Source organism: Anomaloglossus baeobatrachus, chromosome 7, assembly GCF_048569485.1.
Source record: "Anomaloglossus baeobatrachus isolate aAnoBae1 chromosome 7, aAnoBae1.hap1, whole genome shotgun sequence".
Classification (NCBI taxonomy): domain Eukaryota; kingdom Metazoa; phylum Chordata; class Amphibia; order Anura; family Aromobatidae; genus Anomaloglossus; species Anomaloglossus baeobatrachus.
The window spans coordinates 206,150,092-206,162,897 of NC_134359.1; the positions used below are offsets into that span (position 1 = coordinate 206,150,092).

The 12,806-nt window shown below is 51.7% G+C and overlaps 1 protein-coding gene across 2 annotated transcripts in view; it reads left to right on the forward strand.

The window, feature by feature from the left end:
* Window positions 1–12,806, forward strand: part of ALG1 (ALG1 chitobiosyldiphosphodolichol beta-mannosyltransferase) — a 115,299-nt gene that overhangs the window by 21,176 nt on the left and 81,317 nt on the right. For both annotated transcript variants that reach the window (XM_075317878.1, XM_075317879.1), the window contains one exon: window positions 5,725–5,814. In XM_075317878.1, coding sequence (XP_075173993.1) covers window positions 5,725–5,814 — 90 coding nt within the window. The remainder of the gene's footprint in view (window positions 1–5,724; window positions 5,815–12,806) is intronic.

The window sequence follows — 12,806 nt, forward strand, 5'->3', positions numbered from 1 at the left end:
CCTGCATCTCCTCCCTCCTCCCCCACGTCACCCTCCTGCATCTGCTGCCCCCTCCCCCACCTCTCACCCTCCTGCATCTGCTGCCCCCTCTCCCACCTCTCACCCTCCTGCATCTCCTCCCTCCTCCCCCACGTCACCCTCCTGCATCTGCTGCCCCCTCCCCCACCTCACCCTCCTGCATCTGCTGCCTCCTCCCCACCTCACCCTCCTGCATCTGCTGCCCCCTCCTCCACCTCTCACCCTCCTGCATCTGCTGCCCCCTTCCCCAGCTCACCCTCCTGCATCTGCTGCCCCCTCCCCCACCTCTCACCCTCCTGCATCTGTTGCCCCCTCTCCCACCTCTCACCCTCCTGCATCTGCTGCCCCCTCTCCCACCTCTCACCCTCCTGCATCTGCTGCCCCCTCCACCACCTCTCACCCTCCTGCATCTGCTGCCCCCTCCCCCACCTCTCACCCTCCTGCATCTGCTGCCCCTTACCCCACCTCTCACCCTCCTGCATCTGCTGCCTCCTTCCCCACCTCACCCTCCTGCATCTGCTGCCCCCTCCCCCACCTCTCACCGTCCTGCATCTGCTGCCCCCTCCCCCACCTCTCACCCTCCTGCATCTGCTGCCCCCTCACCCATCTCTCACCCTCCTGCATCTGCTGCCTCCTCCCCCACCTCTCACCCTCCTGCATCTGCTGCCCCTTACCCCACCTCTCACCCTCCTGCATCTGCTGCCCATTACCCCACCTCTCACCCTCCTGCATCTGCTGCCTCCTTCCCCACCTCACCCTCCTGCATCTTCTGCCTCCTCCCCCACCTCACCTTCCTGCATCTGCTGCCCCCTCCCCCACCTCTCACCCTCCTGCATCTGCTGCCCCCTCACCCATCTCTCACCCTCCTGCATCTGCTGCCTCCTCCCCCACCTCACCCTCCTGCATCTGCTGCCCCATCTCCCACCTCTCACCCTCCTGCATCTGCTGCCCCTTTCTCCACCTCTCACCCTCCTGTATCTGCTGCCCCCTCCCCCACCTCTCACCCTCCTGCATCTGCTGCCCCCTCCACCACCTCACCCTCCTGCATCTGCTGCCTCCTCCCCCACCTCTCACCCTCCTGCATCTCCTCCCTCCTCCCTCACGTCACCCTCCTGCATCTGCTGCCCTTTCCCCCACCTCACCCTCCTGCATCTGCTGCCTCCTCCCCACCTCACCCTCCTGCATCTGCTGCCCCCTCCTCCACCTCTCACCCTCCTGCATCTGCTGCCCCCTTCCCCAGCTCACCCTCCTGCATCTGCTGCCCCCTCCCCCACCTCTCACCCTCCTGCATCTGCTGCCCCCTCTCCCACCTCTCACCCTCCTCCATCTGCTGCCCCCTCTCCCACCTCTCACCCTCCTGCATCTGCTGCCCCCTCTCCCACCTCACCCTCCTGCATCTGCTGCCTCCTCCCCCACCTCACCCTCCTGCATCTGCTGCCCCCTCCCCCACCTCTCACCCTCCTGCATCTGCTGCCCCCTCTCCCACCTCTCACCCTCCTGCATCTGCTGCCTCCTCCCCCACCTCACCCTCCTGCATCTGCTGCCCCCTCCCCCACCTCTCACCCTCCTGCATCTGCTGCCCCCTCCCCCACCTCTCACCCTCCTGCATCTGCTGCCCCTTACCCCACCTCTCACCCTCCTGCATCTGTTGCCCCCTCTCCCACCTCTCACCCTCCTGCATCTGCTGCCCCCTCCCCCACCTCTCACCCTCCTGCATCTGCTGCCTCCTCCCCCACGTCACCCTCATGCATCTGCTGCCCCCTCCCCCACCTCTCACCCTCCTGCATCTGCTGCCCCTTCCCCCACCTCACCCTCCTGCATCTGCTGCCTCCTCCCCCACCTCCCCCTCCTGCATCTGCTGTCCCCTCTCCCACCTTTCACCCTCCTGCATCTGCTGCCCCTTTCCCCACCTCTCACCCTCCTGCATCTGCTGCCCCCTCCCATCTCTCACCCTCCTGCATCTGTTGCCCCCGCCTCCACCTCTCACCCTCCTCCATCTGCTGTGATCCTGCTGCCTCGATCCATCCTGTAAGGTAGTTATCCTCAATCTCCCCTTCCACCCCCTTCCCCACCCCTCCACTGTTTCGGCACATCAGGGGCTCTCCAAGCGCAACATGGTGCGGCTACCGATTTCAGCTAATTTTCCGTTCAAAAAGTCAAATGATGCTCCTTCCCTTCGGAGCTCTGCCGTGCGCTCAGTGGTTTTCTGCCACATATGAGGTATCAGCATACTCAGAACAAATTGCCCAACAAATTTTGCAGTCCATTTTATCCTGTTACCCCTATAAAAAATAAAAAATTGAGCCTAAAATAACATTTTTGTGGAAAAAAAAAAAAAAAAGTACTTTTTTTGTATTTTTGGCTCAATGTATGAAGCATGTGACGGTTCAAAGTGCTCAATAAACATCTAGATTTATGCCATGGAGGGTCTAGTTTCCAAAATGGGGTCACGTGGGGAAGCTCCACTGTTTCGGCACATCAGGGGCTCTCCAAACACAACATGGTGCGGCTAATTTTCCGTTCAAAAAGTCAAATGACGCTCCTTTTCTCCGAGTCCCGCCGTGCGCCAAAACAGTGGCTTTTCGCCACATATGAGGTATCTGCGCGCTCAGAAGAAATTGCCCAATACATTTTGGGGTCCATTTAATCCTGCTACTCTTGTGAAAATACAATATTTGAGGCTAAACTAACATTTTTGTTGCAAAAAGTTAAATGTTAATTTTTTCCTTCCACATTGCTTTAGTTACTGTGAAGCACCTGAAGGGTTAATAACCTTCTTGAATGTGGTTTTGAGTAGCCTGAGGGGTACCGTTTTTGGAATGGTGTCACTTTTGGGTGTTTTTTGTTATGTAGACCTCTCAAAATCGCGTCAAATGTGATGTGGTCCCTAAAAAAAAAAGTGGCTTCGTAAATTTTGTTGTAAAAATGAGAAATTGCTCATAAACTTTGAACCCCTATAACTTCCTTTATAATTTTTTTTCCCCAAATTGTGCTGATGTAAAGTAGACATGTGGGAAATGTTACTTAGTAATTATTTTGTCATATGCTCGCTGGTTTAAGAGCATAAAAATTCAAATTTTGAAAATTGCATAATTTTTAAAATCTTTGCCAAATTTCCTATTTTTTTCAGAAATAAACGCAAAAAATATTGTCCTAAATTTACCACTAACATGGAGCCCAATATGTCACCAAAACCAATCTCAGAATCACTGGGATCTGTTTTAGGCTATGTGCGCACTAGAGCTTTTTACCTGCGGATTTGCCCCGGAAATTTCTTGAGAAATGTCTGCAATCTTTGTGCAGACATTTCCCATGAAATTCAATGAGAAAAAAAAATAGCTGTGCGCACTGTGCGAATTTTTCTCAAGAAAGTTTCTTGAGAAAATGTGCATGTCCATTAATTTCCGCAGGTACCTGCGGTATTCCGGGGGTATTCCGCAGGTAGCAATGATGTGCGGTATACCACCGGAATAGCCGCGAATTACCTGCGGGAATGCTCATCGCTGCCTGCGGTTTTGCAGGAAGCGATGTCATTATGCCAGGAAGAGGAGGCGGAGCAGAGTAAACACAGACGTCGCACTCCCTGGACGCCGCACAGAAGCACTTCCGTGCGACCTCCAGGTGCCCGTGCAGTCTGTGTCCTGCTCCGGCCTCGCGGCTGCCTGCACTGCAGGGTGTCAGTGTCTGCCCGCAGTGTCAGCAGCCTGTCACGCGGCAGCGCAGGCAGACACTGACATCCTGCAGTGCTGGCAGCCGCGGGGATGACTATCGCTGCTGTCAGGAGGTGAGATCATTACCTGCTGTGACGATCTCCTGCCTCCTGACGTCAGCGCTGTCACTGCTGTCTATGCCCGTCTCGCGAGCGGCCCGAGACTGTCACTAGCGGTGACGTCACGGGCTCTCGCGATACTTCTGACAACGCGGCGGGCATAGAAGTCAGTGACAGCGCTGACGTCAGCAGTACAGGAGATGATCACAGAAGGTAATGATCTCATCTATGCTCCTGATGGCAGCGCTCGGCATCCCCTGCAGTGACCTGAGCTGACCTATTGATGTTAGCTCAGGTCACTGTATTGCTCTCCCAGCCAATGGGGAACATTCTGTTCTTCATTGACTGGGACAGCGACTATGGTATGGATCGCCGTGCCCCCACCCCCCCCCCCTTATTGGATTACGCCGGACGTGGAATTGATTGTGCTCTTTTCAATAAATTGGTTAAAGAGGGAATGTTTTGGGGAGTGTTTTTTCAAATAAAACTTTTTTTGTTGTCTATTTTTTAATTATTACTGACTGGGTTGGTGATGTCGGGTATCTGATAGACGCCTGACCTCACCAACCCCAGGGCTTGATGCCAGGTGACATTACACATCTGGCATCAACCCCATATATTACCCCGTTGCCAACGCACCAGGGCGCGGGATGAGCTGGGGCAAAGCGCCAGGATTGGCATGTCTAATGGATGCGCCACTTCTGGGGCGGTTGCGGCCTGCTATTTTTAGGCTGGGGAGTGTCCAATAACAGTGGACCTCCCTAGTCTGAGAATATCAGACCCCAGCTGTCCGCTTTACCTTGGCTGGTGATCCAATATGGGGGGACTGCACGGTTTTTGTTTTAAATTATTTATATAATTTAAAATAACAGCGTGGGGTGCCCACTGTTTTGGATTATCAGCCAAGGTGAAGCTGCCAGCGGTGGTCTGCAGGCTGCAGCCGTCTGCTTTACCCTAGCTGGCTACAAAAAATGGGGGGACCTCACGTCGTTTTTTTTAATTATTTATTTATTTTATGGCTAAATACAAGGCTAAGCACCCTTTAGTGCCACATGAAAGTCACTAAAGGGTGCCAGCTTAGAAAATGCAGGGGGGTAGGACATTATATAGGTTTTTCTCATCTATCTATCTATCTATCTATCTATCTATCTATCTATCTATCTATCCCTCTATCTATCTATCTATCCCTCTATCCCTCTATCTATCTATCCATCTATCCCTCTATCTATCTATTCATCTATCTATCTATCTATCCCTCTATCTATCTATTCATCTATTCATCTATCCATCTTTCCCTCTATCCATTATCTGTCTATCGATTATCTTTATTATTTATTGTAGGGACAAACCTGCGGCAAATCCGCGGCAAATCCGCGGCAAAACCGCATGCGGATTTGGTGCGGATTTTTTCTGCAGGTCCGGAAATCTTTCACTGGCAGAAGTTTCTCAAGAAATTTTCTTAAAAAACTTCACATTTCTAGTGCGCACATAGCCTAAGCGTTCCAGAGCTATAACCTCAAAGTGACACTGGTCAAAATTGCAAAAAATGGCCCGGTCATGAAGGTGAAAACAGGCTGGGGGCTGAAGGGGTTAATGACTGCGTGTACAGTGACCGCTCAAATCTTGCTCCAATGCACAGTGGGTTCAAATCCACTTTTTTATTTATACCAGTCAATCCAGTAGTGCCAATAATGCTGGCCACAGGTGTAAGATATTGTGGCCACAGCGAAGAGGTAACGATGAAACTGGTACCGCGATACCCTCTATATAGCAACGGTATTGTTAACCGTTCAGAAGTCTTTGGCTGGTCCCCTCTAGCTACCTCCTGTACCATTTTTCTTTAAAAAAAAAAGTTATATATAATTTCTGTAATTTTCTGCAGTTTGTACCTAGAATTTATTTAACTTTCGTGTTTTTGAAACTTTTTTGTTTTGCAGGTATGAAAAAATATTTGGCAGACTGTCAGATTATAATTTCTGTGTAACAAATGCCATGAGGGAGGACTTGCTACAAAACTGGGGAATAAAGTAAGACTAAATGCCGAGTGATGTAATGTGATGCTACGGCGTGAAACATTAATATATAAACCATAACAAGACCTAAGGGTGTAAAAGCCGCAGCACATAGAGAGGGAAGATGTATTAATTGTCATTAGATTCCTAGATTTGAATGTGTCATTCTGTATTCCCAGACATTATGTGGACCAAAGTATTGGGACTTGCCTCCGAATCATTCAGGTTTCATTCATTCCTATTACTAGAGTATAAAATCCAGGCCTCACCATGCATTCTGCCTTTATGATAACCCATCCTTTCATAAATGTTAGTGTAGAGCTCTGTGATGTCGGTGTGATGCTGTAAAAGGAGTCTCCATTGTAACAAGTCAGTTCATGGCATTTCTCATTACCTGTGAATGATGATATTTAACAATGGAAGCCTTTTAGAACTGCAGATACTCCGCCACCAAGTAGACACCATCTAAATTTAAAGTGCGGGGTCACCGAGTGCTGAGAAGCATGAAAGTCACCAATACTCCGCTGACTCCATAACTGCAGAGTGGAGTTCCAAATGTGAACTGGTGGTGTGTGTGGTTTGGTGCTTTGTTTTTTTTTTTTGTTTTTTTTTTTTTATATTATTATAAAGTCTGTGTTTGGTACCGAACAACAAGTAATGAACTTCAGATTCAGGTTCACTCATCCCTACTGCAGAGTCAAAACCTCCTCAGACATTAACATCAGCACAATTCCAAAGTATTGAATGGACTGGTTTATAGCGGATGTCACAGAAGTCTTCCGTAAAATGTATTCTGTGAAGTGATGCATCACACCTCACTATCTGGCAGTCTGGGTTTGGTGAATACCAGGAGAACTTTACCAGTCTGACTACATAGTGCCCATATTAAAGTTTGGTGAATGAGGGGTGATGTTATAGGGTTGTTTCTCAGTGATTGTCCTAGGGTCTTAGTCCCAGTGAAGGGAAACCTTCCATGCGATTTATCACGGGTAGCATGAATCACAGTCTGGCTGAACGATGCAGTAAGGTATATTTTTCCCTGAAATGCTGCAGTATTCCAGAACATCATAGATAAAAGATCTGGCCTGGGACCATAGGCAGAGATGAGGAGTCATACCGGCTCCTCCCAGTGATAGGTGATGAGAGACTTGACCATTACCTGTAGATGCAGTAGCAAAAGCCGGTCAGGGGCTTCATAGGACTAGTATCTTATCTGCCTATAGCTCCTATCTGGATCTTTAAACTGTATAGAGTGGGAGAAAAGGGGTTAATCTGTGCTGCCGTATAGGAATAACAATGCAGCCTGTAATCCTGGATAGTGGGATTTTAACCCCTTAACGACCCATGACGTACTGGGTACGTCATGGATCGTGTGGCGGTAAGCCCCGCCCCCTGCCGCCGGCAGGCGATGGCGATCCGCGCACATATCAGCTGTTATTAACAGCTGACGTGTGCCTGCTAGCTGCGGGTGGAATCGCTTCCACCCGCGGCCATTAACCCCTTACATTTCGCTGCCAAAATCTGGCAGCGATTTGTATATGGGCGCCGCCATGACAGTCACTTACCCCATGACATGATCACGTGACTTTCGATGGTTGCCATGGTAGCACAGGGTCATGTGATGACGCCTGTAGCTAACATGACTCACTTCCTCTCAATGCCGGAATACAGCCAGCATTGAAAGTAAAGCAGCAAATCTGCAGTTCTCAGCTCTGTAGCTGAGATCTGCAGATAGTGCAGAGCGATCGGATTGCTGATCACTATAGCCCCCTAGGGGGACTAGTAAAATAAAAAAAAAAAGTTTAAAAAAAAAAATAAAAAAACCTAAAAGTTCAAATCACCCCCCTTTCACCCCATTGAAAATTAAAGGGTTAAAAAAATAAATATACACATATTTGGTATCTCCACGTTCAGAAATGCACGATCTATCAAAATATAAAATCAATGAATCTGATTAGTAAACGGCGTAGCGGCAAAAAAATTCCAAACGCCAAAATTACGTTTTTTGTCGCCGCAAATTTTGCGCAAGATACAATAACAAGCGATCAAATCGTAGCATCTGCGCAAAAATGGTACCGTTAAAAACGTCATGTCGAGACGCAAAAAATAAGCCATCAATGAGCCTCAGATCCTGAAAAATGATAACGCTACGGGTTTTGGAAAATGGCGCAAAACGTGCGCCACTTTTTTTGGACAAGCTTGTGAATTTTTTTAACCCCTTAGATACAAGTAAACCTATACATATTTGGTGTCTACAAACTCGCACTGACCTGAGGCATCACATAGATACCTCAGTTTTACCATATAGTGAACACGGTGAATAAAATATCCCAAAAACTATTGTACGATCACACTTTTTTTGCAATTTTTCCGTACTTGGAATTTCTTCATCGTTCCTTATGGGAGACCCAGACCATGGGTGTATAGCTTCTGCCTCCGGAGGACACACAAAGTACTACACTAAAAAGTGTAGCTCCTCCCTCCGAGCATATACACCCCCTGGATAACCAAATCTAGCCAGTTCAATGCTTTGTGTTCAGGAGGCATACATCCACACGTGCATTCTCATATGATTTCTGATTTTAAAGAGTTGGAAGAAAAGCGGGTCCAAGCTGGACTCCCGGCATGTCCCTTCTCACCCCACTGTGTCGGCGGTGTTGTTAAGGTTGATTTCAAGGCTGGAGCCTTTCATGCCGCGCTCCTTCACCATCCCTCGGGCTCTGGCTTGAAGTGGGAGCCAGCACGGTTCTCACTGCTTTGCAGGAGACCGGTCTTCATCCGCAGCCCTTTCAGGACTCTGCTGGACGGAGCACTCATCCCTCAGGGACCTGGCCCTGCGTCTCATAAGCTAAGTATTGAGACGTTTTTGAGGGGTCCCTTGTACATTTATTGTGGGGAGAGTGTGTTATTTAACTTTGCTGTGATTTCCGGCCGGTTCTCTGGTTTTCACCTGAGAACCGCGCCGAGGGTGCCTGCTCGTCGGCTGCATGGAAAAATTTAGGCCCCGGCTTCGGCTGCGGCCTACTTTCGTTTTCACTGCCCCTGCATGTCAGTCATGCAGAGGGACAGTGCGGCGCCGCCCACCGGCCGTTCAGCCCAGGGAAAGACACTCCTATCTGAGGAGATGTTTCCCTCCCCTGGATATCTCCTTGGCCCTCCGGTTCCCGCTCTTGGACTAGGCCCCGCCCCCCCTCCTCACTCCGGCGCCATTTTATCAGCGTTCTCACACTGATCGGCGCTGGCTGCTGCATCTCTGCAACCTGTCTGGGGGTCCGAGCTGTGGAATCCGGAGGGCACACAAAACGGTCTGGTAAGCCACAACCTCTGGTTGTGGACTTCCTTATACACTCTCTGCGGGTCATTCTGAAGGAGTGTGTTCTTTACTGCAGAGCCTCCACCTCAGCAGCATGTCTCACACTAGGAGTGTGTATATGCACTGCATGTAAGCTCGTACTGCATGAACCGAGCACATATCCTCATTGTGATGCCTGCTCTAACATGGTGGTGCCTCAGCCTGGAGTCTCCCCAGTGGTTCCTCCGGCTGCTCCGGCCCCGGTGGCTGAACCCCCGGCTTGGGTAGAATCGTTTTCTAAGGCTATCTCCCAGTCCTTTGCCGACTCCATGGGACAGCTGTCCCGGACTTTGCTGAGCATGCATCAGCCCCCTTCTCAGGGCGCCTCTGCTGCTCCGGCTCGCTCTGCAGAGCTCACAGAGGATTCTTCATCTGCTCCCAGACCCCGTCCTCCTAAAAGGAGACGCAGGGTCCCCTCTCCTTCCTCGTCCCGCGGCTCCGATTCACGAGCCGACTCGCAGGACGAGGAGGATGTCTTTACTGGGGGCTCGGACGCTACCTCCATGTGCCCCATTGATCTGACCGAGGGTGATGCGGATGTTAGGGATTTGATTGCGTCCATTAATTCTGTACTGGACCTCAATCCGCCAGTATCAGAGGAGCAACCCTCTCTGGCAGAAAAGCACCAGTTTACCTTGCCTAAGAGAACAAGGAGTGTGTTCTTTAACCACTTCAGTTTTCAAGCCACTGTGTCCAAGCCCAGAGCCTGTTCTGATGACCGTTTTCCTTTTCCACCAGAGGTGGTCAAGGAGTGGGCGCTCTCACCAAAAGTAGACCCTCCGGTGTCTAGACTCTCAGCCCGGACAGTTGTATCTGTAGCTGATGGCACCTCCCTTAAGGATCCCACTGACCGCCAGGTTGACCTCCTGGCCAAGTCTGTCTATGAGGCGGCAGGGGCCTCGTTCTCTCCATCCTTTGCAGCAGTGTGGGCTCTCAAAGCCATCTCTGCTTCCCTAGAGGAGATGCATTCCCTCACTAGGGACTCTATGCCTTAATTGGTTGCCTTAACTTCCCAGGCTTCAGCCTTTTCAGCCTACGCCATGTCTGCCATGCTGGAGGCTTCTCACCGCACTGCGGTGGCCTCCGCTAATTCCCTCGCTATCCGCAGGATTTTGTGGCTGCGAGAGTGTAAGGCAGATGCTTCTTCAAAGAAGTACCTTGCTGGGCTCCCATTTGCCGGGTCCAGGCTGTTCGGTGAACAACTGGATGAAATTATTAAGGAGGCTACTGGTGGGAAGAGTACTTCCTTGCCACAGACTAAACCCAGGAAACCTGTCCAGGGCAGGAACCAGTCGAGGTTTCGTTCCTTTCGTTCCTCTAACTGGGCGGCCTCTAAGCCCTCGGCCTCGTCCACTAACTCAGCCAAGGACCAGAAGCCCACCTGGCGCAAGAAGCCGCATCCACAAAGGTCCGCAGGAGCTGCTTGCCACCAAGGCAGCCTCCTCTTGACTATCTGGCCGAGCCAGCAACGTCCTTGGTCGGTGGCAGGCTCTCCCACTTTGGCGACGTGTGGTTTCAACACGTCTCCGATCAGTGGGTGCGGGATATCATCTCCCACGGCTACAGGATAGAGTTCTCTTCCAGCCTGCCAAACAGATTCTTTCTGTCATCTCCCCTCTGCTCCAAGGCCGCCGCCTTCTCTCAGGCAGTGGCATCCTTGCAGGCCAACGGAGTAATTGTACCGGTTCCCGCCAGGGAACGGTTCAGAGGTTTCTACTCAAATCTCTTCCTAGTCCCCAAAAAGGACGGTTCCTTCCGGCCCATCCTGGATCTCAAGCTTCTCAACAAGCATGTTCAGGTGCGGCATTTTCGCATGGAGTCTCTGCGATCAGTCATTGCCTCAATGACCCAAGGAGATTTCCTGGCATCCATCGACATCAGAGATGCCTATCTGCATGTGCCAATTGCAGTTTCACACCAGCGTTGGCTAAGTTTTGCAATCGGAGAGGAACATTTCCAATTCGTGGCTCTCCCCTTCGGGTTAGCCACGGCTCCTCGAGTATTTACCAAGGTCATGGCAGCAGTGGTTGCGGTTCTGCACCTCCAGGGGTTGGCAGTGATTCCTTACCTGGACGACCTTATTGTCAAGGCTTCATCCAGTGCAGACTGTCAGCGGAGTGTCTCGCTCACTCTCGCCACGCTTGTTCAATTCGGGTGGCTTGTCAATCTGCCCAAGTCCACTCTGACCCCGACCCAAAAACTTACGTACCTAGGGATGCAATTCGAGACTCTGCCGGCACTTGTGAAGCTGCCCTTAGTCAAACAGCAGTCCCTCCATCTGGCGGTGCGCTCTCTGTTGAGGCCCCGCCGTCATTCCATCAGGCACCTCATGCAGGTGCTGGGTCAGATGGTGGCGTCAATGGAAGCGGTTCCCTTTGCCCAGTTCCATCTGCGTCCTCTGCAGCTGGACATTCTCCGCTGTTGGGAAAAGCGGACTTCTTCCTTGCACAGGTTGGTGGCTCTGTCGCCACGGACCAGGAGCTCTCTTCATTGGTGGCTTCGGCCCCTCTCTCTGTCTCAGGGACGCTCCTTCCTGATCCCGTCCTGGGTGATTCTCACCACGGATGCCAGTCTATCTGGCTGGTGAGCAGTATTTCTCCACCACCGAGCACAGGGCACTTGGACTCCGTCCGAATCAGCCCTCTCGATCAATGTGCTGGAAATCAGAGCTGTGCTCCTAGCTCTCGTAGCCTTTCACCACCTGTTGGCGGGCAAGCACATTCGAGTCCAGTCAGACAACGCGACAGCAGTTGCCTACATCAATCACCAGGGCGGGACTCGCAGCCGCCTGGCAATGTTGGAGGTTCAACGCATCCTTCAGTGGACGGAGGACTCCAAGTCCACCATATCCGCAGTCCACATCCCAGGCGTGGAAAACTGGGAGGCAGATTATCTCAGTTGTCAAACCGTGGACAGCGGCGAGTGGGCTCTGCATCCGGCAGTGTTCCGGTCGATCTGCCGCAAGTGGGGCACTCCGGAAGTGGATCTAATGGCATCCCGGCACAACAACAAGGTCCCGGTTTACGTGGCTCGCTCCCACGATCCCCAGGCCTTTGCAGCGGACGCGCTGGTTCATGATTGGTCCCGGTTCCGTCTGTCTTACGTGTTTCCCCCTCTAGCTCTCTTGCCCAGAGTCCTGCGCAAGATCAGAATGGAGGGCCGTCGGGTCATACTCATTGCTCCAGACTGGCCCAGGCGAGCTTGGTACCCAGACCTGCTCCGTCTGTCCGTAGAGGTGCCGTGGCATCTCCCGGACCGCCCAGACCTTCTCTCTCAAGGTCCATTTTCCCGCCAGAATTCTGCGGCTCTCAGATTGACGGCGTGGCTCTTGAGTCCTGGATCTTGACGGCTTCCGGCATTCCTCCCGAAGTCATTTCCACTATGACTCAGGCTCGGAAGTCTTCCTCGGCCAAGATTTACCACAGGACTTGGAGAATTTTCCTGTCCTGGTGTCGTTCTTCCGGGCATGCCCCTTGGCCTTTTTCCTTACCGACCATCCTGTCCTTTCTACAGTCCGGTCTGCAGCTAGGACTATCCCTCAATTCCCTTAAGGGACAGGTCTCGGCGCTGTCAGTGTTGTTCCAGCGGCGTATCGCCCGACTGGCCCAGGTGCGCACCTTCATGCAGGGCGCATCTCACATCATTCCACCTTACC